The sequence below is a fragment of the Aythya marila genome (genome assembly GCF_965140915.1).
Source record: "Aythya marila genome assembly, chromosome: 13".
Classification (NCBI taxonomy): domain Eukaryota; kingdom Metazoa; phylum Chordata; class Aves; order Anseriformes; family Anatidae; genus Aythya; species Aythya marila.
The window spans coordinates 600,458-618,865 of record NC_139054.1 but is presented as its reverse complement, the minus strand read 5'-3'; the positions used below and the strand labels follow the sequence as shown (position 1 = coordinate 618,865).

Here is an 18,408-nt window from a genome sequence, read left to right as displayed (position 1 = left end):
CTACGTGCACCTAATCTGCTTCTAGTTTGAAAACTTGCAAGGTGCACCTGTAATAAGTAAGCTTGTCTTAGCATAGATTATTTCACTCCTCTCTTTCTTCACTGAAATATCGCCTGGGTCCCACATGCTGATGCTCTCATTTCCTGTTCAGCAGCTCCAGGGACATGACAGTGGGCAGAATCTGCACTGTCTCCTGCCCACTTGTCTCCTTTTTAACAACAGAAGCACATGGACACAGCCAGGGCTGTGTGTGAAAACACTGAGGGAGAGGAGCAGAACAAAAATAACAACAAAAGAAACTAAAGAAACAATGACAGGTAAGACATCGCGAGCACAGTGTTCATGTCTACGAGAGCTGTACCACCATTTCCCAATGTTCCTGCATCAGCAAGATTCCCTCTTCGCTATGATCCCAAATTCCTATGTCCCAAATAAATCTAGTAACTTTGGACTGTGTACAGGCAGACATCTCACTGTTCTCTCTTACAGGATGCACGGAGTCCAGGACCTTGGTGAGCTGGTAAAATCGCCGAGAGCAGGAGGTAGGGTTCTTCCTCTTGCAAGCGATGATCCGGTCAAGCTCCTTAATGTAATTCATTCGAAGTTCATCAAAGAGCTTCTGGTTCTTCAGGCCATCCACTGGAACTGGATGGAACAAGGAGAGGAAACAGTAAGAGTTGCCCAGAAAGCACAGAGAAAAAGATAAGCAACAGGAAAGCTGAAGAAATGGTTAACACAGGCCTACTGGGAAAGATCTGCCCTCCCTCTGATCAGCCATGGGACCGCTGCTAACCAAGGACCCTTGCTCAGCACTTGTGACAGAAGGGAGGCACAGGACCGAGGTGCAGCACCATTTTCCTACTCAGCAGCCAATGCTGAGCAGTGCCCAGAGGGGCAGCAGATGGGCTGAGGAGCCACCTCGTGCAGGAGCTGCACGGGAGAAATGCTGCAATGTGCAGGGGCAGGATGGGCCGGCAGCAGCGGGTTAGGGCACGGCGTCCTTACACTTGGCAGCTCGCTGCCTCTGCGCAGCTTGAAGCTGCGAGGAAAGATCCAATGACCATCCCTTGGGGAGCACAAGCACATGCGTATGTACACGGAAAAACACCAAACACTTTCAGGGCAATACTGCGTACAGCCGCTGGTGATCTGCTGCAGGACGGATGCGAGTACTTACTAATACTGAAGAAGAGTAGAGCCTTCATACAGAGAAACTCCTGGGGTGTGATCTGAAGCCAGCCAAACTCCTGAGAGAGGTGCCGCATCCTGACACATTGGCTGTACATTCTGGATTTGTGCATCCGGTATCTGGCACAACAAGATGCACAATGCATTGGCAGGAAGATTAAAGAATTGCTTGTGTGATGTGTGGGTGTTGACAAGCTCTGCCTGGCCCAGAAACCCAGCCTCGCCTGGAACATCCCCACTGCAGAGGGGGAATGTTGACAGCAATGAACAAATGTTGAACACGGGAGAGGAAAGTTTTTCAAAATACCTCCATGTGACCTCCTGTGCCTGGAAATGGATGACTATCTTGGATTTGCAAGGTTCGTTTGACCCTCTGCCTTCTTGAAGAATGACTGCATCGATTCACCATATTCGGCTATCCAAAAGGGACACGAAGCCGAGCCCTTAGCTCTCAGGGAGGAGGAGTGCTTTTGCTTACTGCTGTGCTTAGTTATTGTTTTAAAGCTTCTCTGCCTTAGTCTCAGTAAAACCTCCCCAACTCCATGCTGATGGTTCATCAGAGAGAAATCATCAGGAGCTCGCAGTATACATTTCTCTCTGTTTCTGCTCTCTCTAGCTGACCAAGCAAATTGAAAACCGGAACTCAAATCCCTCAGGTCTGTGTGGCCCAGCTCTTCACACCCTGTACCAGCACCTGTGGCTGCCCTGGTGGAAGTCCAGCTGAGGGCAAACTTGAGGGAAAGGGAAGCAGGAATAGGAGAGACTGCAACTCTCATTATTTCTGCAAATTACTGCAGAGCAATTACAGGAAAAAAGCAGGCCCCTCCTATGCTTTTTTGGTCAGCTCTCAAAGCCTGATTACTCAGCTGTACATTTCATAAGCAGACAGTAAAGCAACTTCCTTGCCTTGTTCTCGTTTCTCACCTAGTCTGACTCAGACAAAGCAGAACTTTAGACTGTTGTTATTTTGCACTTACTCATTGAAGACCAAATCTGGAGCAAAATAAAGCATCCTGGAGTTGACATTAGTGAAAGATCTCCAACCCATAGCAAATACCATAAGACCCATCCAAGAATACTGGATTATTGACATCTGGTCATCCACATGCAGATTACGAAATCCTATTAAAAAAAAAAAAAAAGCCAGAGGCATGTTACAAATTAGTATTGTGTTCCTGCAGTTACCAGGACTGTTTTCATGCAGACTCCAACTCTCCCACAGCGACCCTGTAATGACATGGTGGTCCACAGGCTGATCTCAGCTCATCCCAGGACACACAAATGAAGCAGGGTGATACAAGTGAGGTGCATCGAGGCACTCAGACACTGGTGGGAAATCAGGAACATCCAAACCACAAAACTACACCTGAAAAGGGAGAAAGGGAATCCCCCAAACACAAGGAGGAGATAAAGACCACGTTAAAGACACAAACAGAAAAGCATTTTAAAGGAAGCCCATAGCAAGTTGTAATAAATGACACCTTTTCCCCAGAAGTCTCAAAGAACTTCAGAAATTGTAATTGAAGGCTTTGTAAGTCCCAGTGAGATGAGCAAATCTCATTCTCCAACAGGCTAGGCAAAAACAACACAGGAGGGTGGGATTGTGACTTCCTAAAGTCCCACAGAACCTATGCTCAAATAAGAGCCCTAAGCACGTCCCCCTACCAACAGAAACAGCTTAGTGCTGCAATCATGTTCATTTCTAGGTGCTAATTAGAAATCCAGAGCCAACTGGCATCTCATTGTGCCACACACTCTGCAGCTACAGTGGAAATCCCAAAGTTCCTGCTCCAAACCATTTGCAATTTTCATGTGAGACAGAACATCAAAAGTAAATGAAACAAACATCCGACGACAATTTGCTTTGTTCTGCTACCTGAAATAGATCGTCTGATCACGAGCTGGAGCCCCAGACAGCAATACAGCCAACTGTACCAAAGTCTCCAGGCACAGAGGCAGAAGCAAGCCTTCATTAACCAATTACATCCTTTGGGTGAAATTCTGGCACTCAAGGAAATCAACATTTTCTCATTTTGAGAAAATCGCATGTTATTCCAATCAAATATTAAAACAATTCTAACACCGTCAGTGTGTAATTATAACCCACAGTGTATAATTACAATCCACTGAGGCAAGCATCTGTCTCTTGCTTGGGAAGCTGTCAACTGCAAATGAGCACAAGTCGTCTTTCATTGCTGACAGAAATCACTTAGGTTTGTACATTTTCCCTTCAGCTTCCATGTCACCACGAAAAGCTAGCAGCAAGTGGGCAAGGAGTGTCCTACTGACCCTGAGCAGGTGATTGCCATTCTGAGGGCTCGTCGCTGCCTACCGACAATGACAGCTTACAGGCAGCCAGAGCAGAGCCTGTTTGCAGAACACAAGCACAGATGAGGCATGTGGACAACTCAAAGACTTCGCAGAATTAGTCATGGTCATCTCTAGGACATGTCCTGGTTGGAATTTCATTTTTACTTACGGTACTGCATGCTATTAAAAACAAACAACAACCCAACAACCAAAAATAACAAAACAACTTCTTACTTATCTAGTAAATCTGTTCAGAGATGAATTCACTGCCTACTAAATGTAAGAAAACAACTGTTTTCCCCTACTCCATACTTGCTTCTGATATTTTTTCCTGCCTAGACTTTCTGAGAAGACTGGAAAACTTGAGTTACTTGGAAAGGAGCCATCCTGCTGGTCCCCAGAGCTGTAACTCTGCGGTGAGTAAGAAGTGTGATGGTGCAGGGAACACTCCTGCACTGTCACTCCAGTGATGAAAGTAAACATCTCGTTGGTCTGCTATGCACTCAGCTTCTTTCAAAGTCAGTACTTTTTTTTCTCCCTTCTTAACTTGCTCTTTGACGGAAAAGCATCTCGTCTCTCAGAGGAATTAATAGACAAAGGAAGGAGCTTTGCTGGCAGGTGTTTCCGATGCAGTGTGGCGAACATGAGGAGCAGATGCTGAGCTCCTCCGGCCAATGCGGGCTTGCTGTGATGGGCAGCTCATGCTCTTGGTCCTTTTGAACAGACAAGACCATGGCAACACACTTCCCACGAGAAGGGGGCTGCTGCGTGCCGAACCTTCCCGAGCCCCCTGCTCCAGGAGCCATCCGCTGGGAGCAGGGCAGCCCACGGCCATCACCAGGGACTTGTGTTCGCAGGAGCCGGGCTCTGTGACGCTTCAGGGGCCTGAGCCCACGGGACCCCCACTTCTGCTGAGTGCAGCATCAGCAGGACGAAGCATTTGCAACACCAATATCCATGGCAGAACTCGTCACTCAGCTTAACCCACTCGCGATGTTGTAAGCTCGGCGTGCATTTAGCAAGTTGTACAGTACAGGTGCAAACCAATGATCAAAAAAGGCTCTGCAGGTTTCAGTTCTTATTTATAGACTCAGCTTGGGTTTCTCCTAAACATTGAGTACTGGCTTTTCGAAATATTTGTTGAAAGTATTTGTTGCATCTACTCCTTTTGCGATGAGAAGGATTTTGGTGCACTTATTCACTACCTTGTAATTATAATGTTCACTAAAAAAAATATTTGCACCAACTCTATCAGTGTCTAAAGAAAGGTATTTGAACACAACAGTTCTGTTGTTATAGGACTTAGAATTTGCTTCTGCGTGTACAAGAAAACAGGTTGTACAAGCAGCGCAGTAGACTTTTCTAAAAGGAATCACCACTTTCAGTTTCCAGTCTGGAACACCTTGAAATAAAACTTGTTTTCAGAAGCCAGATACCTATGACCTCTTGGAAGCCTACTGCTTTCAGGCGTCTTAGATGACGTGTGGTCAAAATCACTGCAAAAGAAAATAAATACAAATCTACTGCCATAATATATTGCTAAGTTTCCAGTACTGCCATAGTAAAGGACACCTGACTGATGGTAACTTCTGTGGAGAGCAATCATAGCAAAAATAAAATTAAATTTACTGATGTCTTGAGTGAGATGAAAGCGTAACCTTTTTCTTGTGAACAATCTTTAAGCAGCAAAGTTTAGAAATAAAGTCTTTATCTTCTCTGTTGATATAGTGCTGTGTCATAATGATATCTCACTAAGAGATAAGCAGCTGAACACCTCATATGTTACCATAAAGTAACATTTCAATAAAAAATGAATACTTATTTATTATCCTGGAAAATTTGTTGTCCAGAGAATGGAAGAAGACACAATTAATTGCATCTTTATAATTACAGGGTGAATTACATGTAACATAAGGCAGTAGATCTGAAATAGAAAGGCAAGCAAGCAATGGGCCTGGAATACCCAAAAAGCCCTAACTTAAACAGCAATTACTCAGAAATTTGTAAAAGATGCAATAAACAGGAGTATCTACAATGATACCGCCTGTCAGGTGGCATATTTCACCTGATAACATGTGCATCGAGGTGCTAGAGACATGAAGTGCATTCATCTGTCTCATTTGCAGCAGAGTAGCAGCTTGCCCTTTTGCTGGTCTGCTGTGAAGCAGACATTCCCCATACACTTGCAGACCAATTATTTTTTATAGACTGATTTCCTAGCAGCTTCAGGAATGAACTGAAATTTTTTCATTTTCTAACAGTTAAAACGATTTTTAAACTAATGTGTTTGAGTGCTGACCTAAATTAACCATAACATCTTGACTTAATTTTTATATATATAGGGAAAAGAGAAAATAAGAGAAAATACAGATTTTACGAATTTAATCAGACTTTTGAGTTCTGTATTTCAGTAGCTTTCTTGGCAAGCTATGGTTATTTAATCTTTCCTTTCCAGGGGAAGCACAGTCTGAGTCTACCTTGTTCTGCTGCAGACATTCAATTACATTGCGTCCAAAGGGCCATGCATTAAATTTTCTCCACTAGCAGAGGCTGATACGGCTACTGACATTGCAAGCATGATTCAGAAATGCTCCTGCTCAATGCAGTCTTGTCGCTGACACTCAAGGAAATTATTAAAACTTTGTGAAGTAAGTGCAGCAATGCCTTGCCGCTTATTAATCACCCTTGGTACACAGGTGAGGTTCAATGGAAGATGCGAGATTAATACACATCTATCAGCCAGGATCAATCTGTAGACTGCAGTATCAGGCTGACGCTGCCTCTGTTAACAGGTGCAAATTCTCATTCCTCCCGCCAGCAGCAGTCACTGTAAAGCAAAACCTCTGCACCTTTACAGGGATAAGTCCCTCACCTGGCAAGCAGAGCTGCTCAGGCTTAGTTAGGGCCATGCTGGTGCCAGCTGGGCTGCGTTCGGCGGCTCCAGCGGGCAGATGCCGTGTGCCCAGGGCTGCCCACAGGCACAGAGGCAGAGCCAGGAGTGCCCACGGAGCACCAGGGCTGCCTGTGGGGAGGAGCTGCCCTTGGCCTCGGGCTCTGCTCCTCCTGCACCAGCCGCACTGGGCAGCGCGGCTCCAGAAAGCTCTGCAGCCACCCGTGGCACCTCTCCGCCAACAGCACTCATTAGAAGCCTCTGGCCTCCCAGCAGGCCAAGTGCACATCTTTTTGTTTTGGTAAACACAGCAACACCCCGCTGTTTTAAATTGCTTGGGCTCTGTTTCCATTACTTCTCCCCCTGCATTGTTTCCAGCACATCGCTGTCCCCTCGATCTGCCCTGCGTCCAGCTGCCTAGCTGACCGGCAGCCCCAAGAGCTGGAAACACTTCTGCACTGTTAGTCAAAGTGTAACTTAAAGCAATTCTAGCCAGCAAACTGCCCGTGGCTATCCAGCAGGACACTGCAGGTCTGGCAGGCATCAGGGCTGCCCCGAGCAGCAGCACGTGGCAGAAGGCAGCACTGCCAGCAGCGGGTGTGCAGCCACCAGCAGCGGGTGTGCAGCCACCAGCAGCAGGTGTGCAACCTCGCCGCAGCAACAGCTGGGTCACGGCTTGAGCAAAGGGGCTGCATAACCACAGCCCGAAGCACAGAGCAGCAACAATGCTGCAGTTGTTTACTCCTTCCCTTGAAAATATCAAGAGAATGACTAAGTGGTAAATTTGTCGTTGTTACTGCTAAACTCCATGTTGGCATATGTCACACAACTACAGGGAGAAAGCTGGGGAAAACAAACTGGCGTTGCCTCTTGCTCCGGGCACAGTGCAGCTGATGGTGACGCTGTGTTCCCATCAGCAGCAAGCTCTGCAGGCTCCATCCACGCTGGCATCTCTTCACACTTGTCAACAGCTTTTATGGATGGCAGACACAGCTGGGGGGTGCGGTGGACAAGAGAGCAACCCAAACCACAGCACTCCCATTTTGAGCTCTGACAGACCGGCCAAGGAAGCCTGGGCTCCGTAAGCAATGCTGGTGCCCACGGAGGTGGCTGTGGCCACCCTTTGACTTCCCAGAGAGCAGATGAGCACTCACATGAGATGAGTGAACTTTCCCAGATGCTTCAGCCGGGCAGTTTGTGTGGCTGCAGGCAGCTGCTGGGGCCCTCTGTAGCCTTTTTCTTTCCTTCCACAAAATTCAGAGGCCTTTGAGTCACTGACGCCTGCCAAGAGGTCTTGGGAGGACAGGCTGGCGAGCTGGGAGCTGTCTGTGCTGAAGACCCCGATTCTGGTGAGGAACATCAGAATAAAGGAACCGGGGCTGTTCTCAGAGGACACGGCAGGTGATCCTGTCTCAGTACAGAGCTCTCGGTGTGGAGGGAAGATGAGCCTCTAGAAAACATGTAGGGTTGCTGTGTTCCAGAGGCAAGAGACCTTCGAAAGGCAAGTGTGGTTTCCAGAGGAATAAGCCAGTCTAGTGAGACTGTGAAGACAAAAATGGTATCCCAGGCTGTGGCTACACCTGCACCAAAATAAGCAGAATTAAAGGCCAAAAATGTTGCCCAGGAACCAAGAGATGGGCTGGAAACCCACCAGCATGTGAAGGATGGCTGATCCATGTTGAGAGCTCTTGTATTTTATTGCCTTACTCGTGTTGGCTTTGCTCTCAGAAGACTGATAATTGTGCTAAAGGCTTCTCAAACAAAGGGAGATTCCCTTTGGGTTTCCACGTCTTAAAACAGATTGGTTGGGCTGATAAGGCCAGTTTATAACAGGAGCTCTAAAATGGGAGCTTTCTTTTGGAATAAACGTGATCCTAGATTCCCCAACGGTCTCCACAGGTGCCCAAGTGAGGTCCTGACCTCCAGGGTCCCAAGAGGAACCAGACAGTTTCCTCAGAGGAGATATCCAGTTAAATGTAAACTTTTGCTGAGTTGCCTGCATACTGAGACCAAGCTCTGCAGGAACTCAGACCTGATCCTCAGCTACTTTCAGCAGCTTCCCCAGTTCCACTGCTACTTCATGAAGCAGCGCACTTCTGGATCACCTGGAGAAGGTACGCTTTCCTCTAGCTCATGGAAGCTACGGGACGGTGCTAATCTCTTGTTTAGAGAAGCGTTCTCCAGGCTTGGCTGTAACAGCTCTGGAAGTGGAACAAAACTGCTTCAGGAGAACGGAAAGAAAAAAAACCTTGAATTTCTACCAGGATCCCTCACACACAGTGGGAAGAAACCAGCCACCAAAAGGAGACAGACCTCGTGTTGTTTCAATCTGATTTACAGAGAAGTTACAGACAGACACCTTGTGAAAGCGCTCCCCCAGGAAATTTTGTGATTGTGAGATGCAGGCTGCAGACCACCTCCTTTGAAACCCACCTTCAGGCAATGCAAATGGGGGGGCTTTGGGGAACGTGACAGGACAGGACTGGGGTTTGTTCATTTTCATCCTCACCTGGCAATGCCTTTGCCCACTTTACAACGTAGACCAGCTGCCTCTCCCCCAGCTCGTTCAGGCTGGTCAGCAGGTTGGAGAATGAATCAGGCTGGCTGTTGTCATGGCCAGCACACACCACAGCTGGCTCGATGGCTTCCAGGACGTTGAGGAAGATGGGCTGGCACTCAAACCCATCAATGTGTGTCATCACCATCTTGGGAGCTTGCTCCTCCGTGGGGCTGGAGGAACTGGCTGCCTCGGCATCATCTTGTGTCTTCAGGTTACCCAGCTTCTTGAGCTTGCGGGCTGTGGAAATGACACATTTTAGTATGACACGTAAACAAAAAAGCCTTGATGCTTCTTGGCTTACAACAAAATTGAGAATGGTGACCAGCAGCAGTGACACAGGTGGTGCATGCAGCCTAGTGAGTGCCCTAGCATCACAGGCATCATTAAAGGACAAAAGGGAGTATACAATGCTCAAGGAAATACATTTGTTCATTAATATTATATGGAAAAAAACAAGCATCATTTACACCCTCAACCGTCACTGGTCTCACATTAAGTCCCAGTTAGAAATGGAGAGGAAGAACTGGGGAAAAGAGAAGAGGCAAATTGCTTCAAACAACTACTCACATGCAGTTAAAAAGGGAAGGAAACCAAGCAAATAAACTCAGTATGTGGTCACATTCTGGGGAAAAAAGCCAATGTACTTAAGTACTCTAAGTTGGATCGTTCCACCCCACGACCAAGTTCAGGCAGCTGGGACGTGTACACCCCAGCCCCAAGGGCCAGGGCACTCTCCACATAGCGATGGCTTTCACCCTACAAAACCACTTTTACAGACTCACTGCAGGAGTGAGAAGGTCTCTTCTGGGCAGCAAGTTCTCCCTGCAGGGGATTCCTGCAGCACGTACTGCCCTGAGCCAAGCATTCCCAGCTGGACTACTACTCCATGAACACATTAGGGAAAGAGCAACCTAAAGGCAAGCCCGTGTCTCCACAGCTGCTTCCCTGGAGTTTTCCCAGCTAGCCCTCTGCAGAGGAGAAGTCTCAAGTGAGGGCAGCCTTGGTCCGCTGGCCAGCATCAAAAGGAACTTCAGTACAGTGAGCCTGTGGGGCCGGGACTGCCCAACATGGACATGTGCCCTTGTCACCATAACGAAGTCTCTCTGTTGACGCGCAGCTGACTCTTAATTATAAAAGCCAATCTCCCTGCAAGGTATACCAGGAGCTTCAGATGCATGACTTCAAAATTCTTGGAGAGTTAGTGGTTATCTAATTTGGTATCTACATGACTGTGTTCAGCACAACACAGGTTGGCAGGCTGCTGCAGAAAGGAACTGCTTTCATACCTCACTGACTACAAAAAACTCTAATTAATTAGAGCAAAAAAAGCTGATCGCTTAATTCAAGCAGAGAATATAACATCAAACCAATTGTCCTTGGGGTTTTGGCTCCTACATTACATGATACTTATCTCAGATTTCCTTTCAGCCGTAATTAGAAAAATAAGCAGTGAAACATAAAAATGTCAAGTTAAAGAGCAGCTTTGTAAATCAATTCAAAATCCTGATCTTTAGGTAATGCACTTTGGATGATCTACTGTAATTAAGACAGGCTGCTCTGAAAAAAAAAAAAAAAAAAAAAAAAAAGGAGAAGAAAGAAGTAATAAAAATAAAAGAGAGCAACAGGAAAACAAGGCTACAATGCAGTGTGATGTAGTTCTGCATTTACTTGCATGGATCGCAGGCCAGACGGAAAATCAGAGCCTCTCCTCTCTCACTTCTCTAAGCATCTCTGATAGTGCAAAGAACTGACTCCTGATGCTCTCCTTTCGAACTCTGCTCTGACAGCAGATCGCCTGGGAAAGGTATGGCACAGCTGTCCTGAGGGCTGCGTTTGGCTTTTGTTTTGGACAAGCAACATGGAAATGCACCAGCACAATACATTGGCCCCCTGTTCCTAAACCACCTCCTGTTAGCAAAGGATAGAGGAATCAGGACAAACTCCACGTGAGGCAAAACCACATCTTATAGATGTACTTGGCACTGGACTTTTAATGACAGGAGTGCTGGTGGGAAATACAAGCTACCTGGCTTGGAAAAATACATAAATAAATAAAAACAACCTAACCGTATCTTCCAAAGATGAATAATCATGCCAATAAGGACCTGAACAGAAATAAAGCTAAAACTGCAAACCTGTACTGTAGAAAACACATATATCCTGGTTTAAATGTTACAATCTTTTTCTTTTTCTTTTTTTTTTTTTTTTTTTGTGTTGAATTGAATTGAATTAATTCTCTAAAATCAAAAGATATTGAGCGAAATAAGAAAAGAACAAATAACCATGCTGGCTCTGAGACTGCAGTCGTAAACAAAACCACTTTCCATCAGATAGCACTGAAGTTGGATAATAACTATTCTTATCAGAGGAAATTTATGTTTGTGTATTTCAGGAGCAATTTTTCCATGGATCGTTGAAATACTTCTAGATAGAGTGTTACAAGGGGAGAAGCTTCAGGGGTAAAGAGTAACTTCATATAGATTTGAAAATCTATGGCTTATGGTAGGATTTCTCTAGGTTGTTTAACTGCTGTACTCATTGTACCCTGAAATTCAGCTCCTGAAATGGTCTTACTGGAATCCTCACTTACTTTTAATCTAAAAATCTTGGGATCCAGGCAGGTATCTGAACCTCCTAACACACACAGCTTTTATATATATATACACACACTTTTGTCTTAATTTTGTTTCACCTGTTCAACAGCCTGTTTTGCTGGTAGCTACTACACAGTAGCTACTAGAAATAAAAATGGAAAATACAGGAAATAGAGGAATAGAGGGAAAAGCTGTCTCTTTCAATATGTTTCTGAAATATTCTGAAAGCATTACAAACATGTAATATGGGATTCACCTCTCTTAATTTTAGAAATCTACAGTGCTCATTAGCTAGACTCCCTGGATAACGCTGGGCAGAAACAGATACTTAAAATTAATTTCCTCATTAAAAACATCTGTTACACTTTTATTCGAGGATGAGCCAAGCTAGGCAGAAGTCTCTACGCTAAGGTGGGTTGAACCCCAGCACAGGACTGAAAGCACAAAGTTTACCTGCTTTGCTCTTACCAGGGCATATAACAGTCAGGAAGCCTCATCATGCAGGTTATTCACACAATAAGTCACACATGCATTGCATCTGAAATTCTGCTTAATTTTTCACTTTGAATGAATTTTATATATTTGGAAAAAAAAAAAAAAGCCTAGATGATGTAATTATATCACGATAAAATATTCATAATTGCAAAAATGACCAGGGAGTCCATTATACAGCAATTATAGAAGGTAAATACATTTTAAGCAACATAACTTGGCCGACTTTCATCCAGGAGTTTCAAAGAATTGGCCAAGGATCTCTGAGTTGCCAGTACTGATCCTTCACAAGGGACTCTGGGAAGTTCTGAGGAACTGGAAGGAAACACTTTTTCATAAGACAAGACAAAGAAATCTTATCAATTCGGGGCTGAGTATTTCAGCCTGATGTCAGCTTTGGGCAAAATGGCATCAGTCAATATATATATCTTGCCAAAACCAGATCCTGTCAAGATACCAGTATTTCCTTCTTCGGGGGAAAAAGTCTGAGCTGGCTGCATGGGTTCAGTGGCTACAGAATAATGGGATCCCCCATCAGTAAAGGAGGAAAATGTTGACACGAAGGGCATCTTGCCACTGCTTTTAAGCACTGATGCTGCTGAAACTGGGAAACTGTGATCAGATGTTCACCATACAGGGGAAGTGTTGCTAAACTGCAGAAGTCATAGAAATAACAAAAACTAGATAATACTCTCAGGAGTGAGGAAGTAAAAAAAAATTTATCTAGGTGGCTATGAAGAAGACTAAAGGGTTATTAAATCACAGCCAACAAATACTCAATGCAGGGAGCAGAAATTCAATAAAAGTAGTTTCTTTATTCATGCAAGCATACTTGCAATAAAGATACAGCTCCTGGAAATCAAGGACAGACAAGATGAAAAATAAGGAACATCTATCACAGCAGCAAACGTAATTAACCATTGTGACAGCTTGGCAAAAAATGTGTCAGCATCTCCATTGCAGGGAATTAATACATCTGTATCTAATGTTTTTAAAAGATATGAACTGCACTTTAAGTGCAGTAACTTGACCTGAATTAGAACTAAATACAGGCATGACTCGTGTTTTACAGGGTATTGAGAGGTATTAATTACAAGAGTCTTCTAGCCCTGCAATCAGTGAACTGAATTTTACGTGTGTGGGAGTTTTTGCCCAAGACAGGAACAACGCCAAGTGCAGTCCTGAGGCCAAAGGCAGAGGTGTTGGCTGCGCTGCCCAACAGCCTTGCTGAGCCTTGCTGTGAGCTCGGCTGAGGGCAGACGCGCTCCCTTCTCAGAACAGAAACAGCCCGCGGGACCTTGCACACCAAGGCTGAAATGCACTGGCAGCAAACGAACAGGAGGTGCCTTAAAAACAGAGCTCTGCAGCTCTGTGCACGTGGTCCTGGCTGGGTGAGCAGGGGCTGGGGTGGAACAGGATAGAGGTGTGCAGATGCCTGAGTGTGCAGCAGCACGGGCACTGGGTGTTTGGGCTGCAACAAAGCCGCGAAACCACGCAGGTGTCTGGGACTGCAGCACGGAGAGGTAACGGGGGAGACGGAGAGCAGTGCACCAGTCGAAACGAGCAAATGAAACTGGCATTATCACTTTTTTATTTTTTTTTACTTTTAACTTTTTCCCTCTCTTTGGCTTCACAGAGTTGATTGGGAGAGAAGATTCTGTTTAATGGATTTCAGTTTTCAGGTCAGAGTGATCTCAATCAATAATGAAGTGCTTCAAAATATTGCCATTCTGTGCCTAAGCAGACAGTCCTAAATAAGGCATTGAGCGTAACCTCCTCCTACCATTAAAACAGGCAGAGCCGCAGGGATGCTGGTAATGGTCAGCTCCATTATACCCTACGAGTGACTGGTAATTAACAGGCGGTTAAAACCAACCCTTTGGAGCTTGGAAGTGTTTTCAAATGCTGTGGCTTTCTACTGTGGGAGAAATAACTGTGGACAAACTCATAGCATGCATGTTTTTAACAATCGCCTTTAAACCAACATTCAAAACAAATGTAAAACAGACCAGGCAGAACAGGTCAAAGCGACCCGAAAAGCTTAAGGAAAAAAAAAAAAAAAACGAAGGGGGGGGGTGCTCTCAGTCCTAGCATTCGTCTTGTCAGTGTGCCCCACAGAGGAAGGCTGCACTGATGTACATCCCCTCTGACTTCAAGGGGGATTTCTCTGCTCTGAAATCCAGCTGTGCCGCTGCAGCAGCCTGCGAGGGTGCAGGGGAAGCAGCAGCAGTGAAAAGCCACCCCACCAGATGTTGGCATTCACTTTTAGTGCCTGTGAGCAGGAGGGAATGAGAGTGCTGCACGTCTGCACCTGCCCCTCCTGCCAGGAGCTGTGCTGCCATCACTCGATCCGATTTATTGCCCGCTGCTGTAAGAGCAGGCAAGTTCCTGCTCTGCTGGCTGTAAGTACTTGTCGGTACCTGGAGCTGTAAGAGCCCTCTTGGGGAAGAAATAAAACTGGAATCAGTGCTCCTTGCTGAGCAATAAACCACAGCCTGTTCAGCAGCACGTTCTTCAAGATTACATTAGAGCAGCCTAGCAGCTCCGCACGGTACTGCACACCCCAGCAGCTGTGGAAGCATTTAACCCAAAAAGCTGACTTATCCAGCCAGGCGCTCCCCAGCTCTCCGTGCCGTGAATGATGCTGCCAGGGGCTCTCACATGTTCCTAATCCCATGGCACAAGCCGTGCCCATGGCAGGCGGGTGGAACTGGCTGATCTTCAAGGTCCCTCCCAACCCAAGCCCTGCGGTGACTGACTCCCCCAAGCTCTGCTGTCAGAGGCCTTTTATTGGTAGGTCAGCTCCACCAGCCCCATTTTTCAGGGGATTTTCTTTCTCACTCACATCAAATGAACTCAAAGATGAGCCATCCAGTGGTACTCATAAATAATGGTATGCTAAAATTCTGTCTGCTTGTGAGGTAGAAAGGAAGAAAGGCAGGTCCAGCACATTTCAGGCAGCAAAATAGCCCTGCTTGTATGAACGCAAGAATAGTTTGGCTCAACCTAGATTGCAGCTTCTAGGTTTCGAGCAGAAAGCCTCAGATTTTGGATGTAGGCTTTGTGTCAAAAACATGTAGCTTTTGGTAAAGCTACATGTTTTGGAACAAACTATAATAATGATTTTTACTGGTGACAAAGAAGCAACACCTATGTAGAGAAGAAGAATGCTGGGGCTGTATTTTTATAAAGAAAAAAAACGTGCCTTTGTCTAATTCTGCCTTTGAAAAATCATCTTAAAATGGGAGTGAGCTGTTCAAAGAGGCTTCGATACAACTGAGAATCCAGTTTACACAGCTGTCAATGCATTTTTTCACATTAACAAGGTTTTAAATCAAGGAAAAGGATGCTTCCTGAAATGGAAAGACAAGTTCAATGAAATTCACAATTTTGGTATTAGAAGCTTGCATACGTTTCCAGAATCTCATTACGCTCCATCAGCCTCATTTCTTCACACATTTACTGACTATTAATGTGCCAAGTACATCAGTGATCTGCATGATTAGCCTGGATGCCCCACACACGTGGTGAGAAACCAGAAGCTGTTATCCATACAGTACCTCCGAGAGTCATCCCTGCTTCGTAGCATTTTCGCAGGCGGCAAGATGGGCAGTTTTTCCTTCTGAATTTGTCAATGGTGCAGTCATTCCGGCTGGCACACAGGTATTTCTGCTTACCTAGAAACATCAGAGGAAATAGTGATGCGTGGGGGGTACCAATCAGAGCAGATTCACAAGCAGAAATGGGTTCTTGTTTTCTCAGCATCACTCAACATCCACCAGGTTCCCACTGCAGCCAACAGCACTGCTGCAGTTCATGTTTCCACCTTAATTTGGGGATATTTTTCCAAAAATCACCTTTCTTGTTTCACAGTTCAGCAGCCCCCAGTGTGGAGGCTGAAGGCCAGCACACGTAACTCAGAGGTGGCTCCTCCTGGGCTGCTGGGGTTGCTCAGGGCCAGCAGACAGTGAGCGCACCCTGCGCCCCCTGCCCCGCTCACTGCATGCAGAAAGGCTTGCTGCCCTGAAGGCATGAAGTACTGCCTGCAGCAAGCTTCTGGACAGCTGGAACTGCCTTTTGGCCAAGGAAGACAAAAAAAAAAAAAAAAAAAAAAAAAAAAAAGAGAGAGAGAGAAAGAAAAAAATAAAAGAAAAAAAAATAAAAGAAACAAACCACATCAGTGCTGACTTCCCAGGTCAGCCCCCAGCAGAAAAAAATTATGGTGGAAGTTGATATCCTTTGGAAAAAAAAACAACACAGTTGTTCATCTGCTGCTGCAAAAGGAGTTCATTGCCAGATATACAAGCTTTGTATGAGAGATGTCACCATACCTCTTTCTGTGCACATTTCAGAGGCTGTTTTTTAGAGGAGAAAAATTGCTCTGTACTGTGCAGCACAGTAGAGGTAGTCAATAAATAATAATTAAAAAGTAATGAAGCATAACCAAGAAACCTAGGCATGGATAGCTTCATTCTTATATTTTTTGAATGTTGTTCACCTATTGCTTGGCTCTTTGCTGTAACAAAAGCTGTTTTTCCCCCAGAAAGCTTTCAAAACACTGCAGCTCACCCCGCTGAGCTGCTTGGATACTCCTGCGTTGCACATCTTTGTAATCTGCAGAATCTAGTTCCCAGACAGTGGCTTACCCTCTACAGCCACGATTCCCTTCACAGTGCTTTTCGGGGCTGAATTATTTCTTTGGTGCCACTCAGTAATACTAACCAGGCTTGTTGCCTGCTGGTTAGTGAGATCTCATACAGCAGCACAGTTAGGGGTGCTCACAGAGACTTCAGAGGAAATTACTTACTGTGAGCCTAACTGTATCTTAGATTCACCTTTCCATTTGCTTAGAGAGCAGCTTTTAGAGATCCAGATTTCATCTCACTTTCTTTACTGCCTCGTTTGCTACACATGCCAAGAAAGAACTTTCCTTCTTGACTCATAATTTGTTTTCTTATCAAGTCTAAACACGTTCACTGGATCAAGATTTGTCTGATGTTCTTCATACCATGCCAAACTCAAACAGTCTCAGTACATAATAGAGCTGTACACCTTTCTTCAAAACTATACTAAATGAGAAAGCAGTCCACATCGAGTTTCACCATTATTATTCTAACACAACAGTCATAACACTTGTTGGCATCACTTGTTGCTTCACCATTGCTCTCCGAATTCCAAAGAACCCTTTGTTTTCTGCACTCATGGTGATGGAGGAGCCCACAGACAGTCCCCCCCGCTCCTTCCCTGCCCACTGACTTGTGACATTGCCTGTCTGTGTCTTCTGGCTAGCACTACTGACCTCCATCTGCAAGGTTGTACCTGCGGCCTGTAATCACAGCCTTACATAAAAGTCATTATAAGGCTCAGTGTCACAACAAACTCCTTTCACTGGAGTGCACTTAGGGCTATGCCAAAGGTCTGAAACAATACCGCATGTGAACGTCTGAGAACTGTCCCCATTAAAACCTGATTACACCATCCCCGGTGCCTTAGCTGTTAAGACTGCAGACATAATGGGGTGAGTGTGCTTTACCTACAGCATGTGACACCTCGCTAAACACTTTCAATACCATTCTCATCAGCGCCTCTCCTTATTCCCCCCACTTGCTCATTATCAGTGGTAAGGACACTTAGAAAGGCCTCAGAAGCAGAGATTACACAGAATCCCACAAAACACAAGCACCATCCTCCCTTTCAGCAGTTCATTGAGGAGGATGAGTAATACGCAACTTCAGCTGAAAGTGGGTTACTTGGAGTTATTTTTGAGCTATGGGAAACAGGTGCTGAGGCCATCCTCTTCCCACTTGACCTCTTTATGCGCATAGATCAAACAAGAATGGATGCTCTACTTTCTGAGGCGTTGGCATGGAGAGTCTTAAGCTGATTTTTATCTTCTTCCCCCCCAGTTTCACTGAAGGATTCTTGTCTCATGACAACGTCTAACACTAGGATGCCCCAGCGCCTGTCAAAACTCCCACATGTGTGACATGTCCAGGGCTGGGACTTGCAGGGAGCCCCCAGCCCAGCTCACAGCCCCAGCTCGGCCTCTGGCCAGGGGCACCAGGCTGCCCCTGGGAGCATCCGCACAGCCGTCCTGCCCTGCCCATGCATCGGCTCCTGCTCCCTCCCTATCTTGCCTCCCTAGTCTAAACTACAGCATTTTTGGAATGATAATAGCTCAAAATCTTTAAAAAGGTCAAGCCTCTCCTGCTAAGGGCTGCGGCGAGGAAGCACAGCACAGAAACAGCCTGCGCCCCACAAGGACGCCCCAGGGTCAGGCACTGCTCTATCGCAGCCGCCGTGCCCCAGCCCTCCTGCACCCACCCGCAGGGTGTCGTGGCCAGGGCGTCGTGGCCAGGGCCCTGCCTGCTGGC

The 18,408-nt window shown here is 45.8% G+C and overlaps 1 protein-coding gene across 1 annotated transcript in view; it reads right to left on the bottom strand.

Annotated features, from left to right (window-relative positions):
- AR (androgen receptor) overlaps positions 1-18,408 on the bottom strand; it is a 60,095-nt gene that overhangs the window by 6,571 nt on the left and 35,116 nt on the right. Inside the window, exons 3-7 of the mRNA XM_082771216.1 lie at positions 15,595-15,711; positions 8,898-9,185; positions 2,166-2,310; positions 1,178-1,308; positions 488-645 (exon numbers count right to left, since the gene is read on the bottom strand). Of these exons, the coding sequence (XP_082627342.1) occupies positions 488-645; positions 1,178-1,308; positions 2,166-2,310; positions 8,898-9,185; positions 15,595-15,711 (839 nt within the window). The remainder of the gene's footprint in view (positions 1-487; positions 646-1,177; positions 1,309-2,165; positions 2,311-8,897; positions 9,186-15,594; positions 15,712-18,408) is intronic.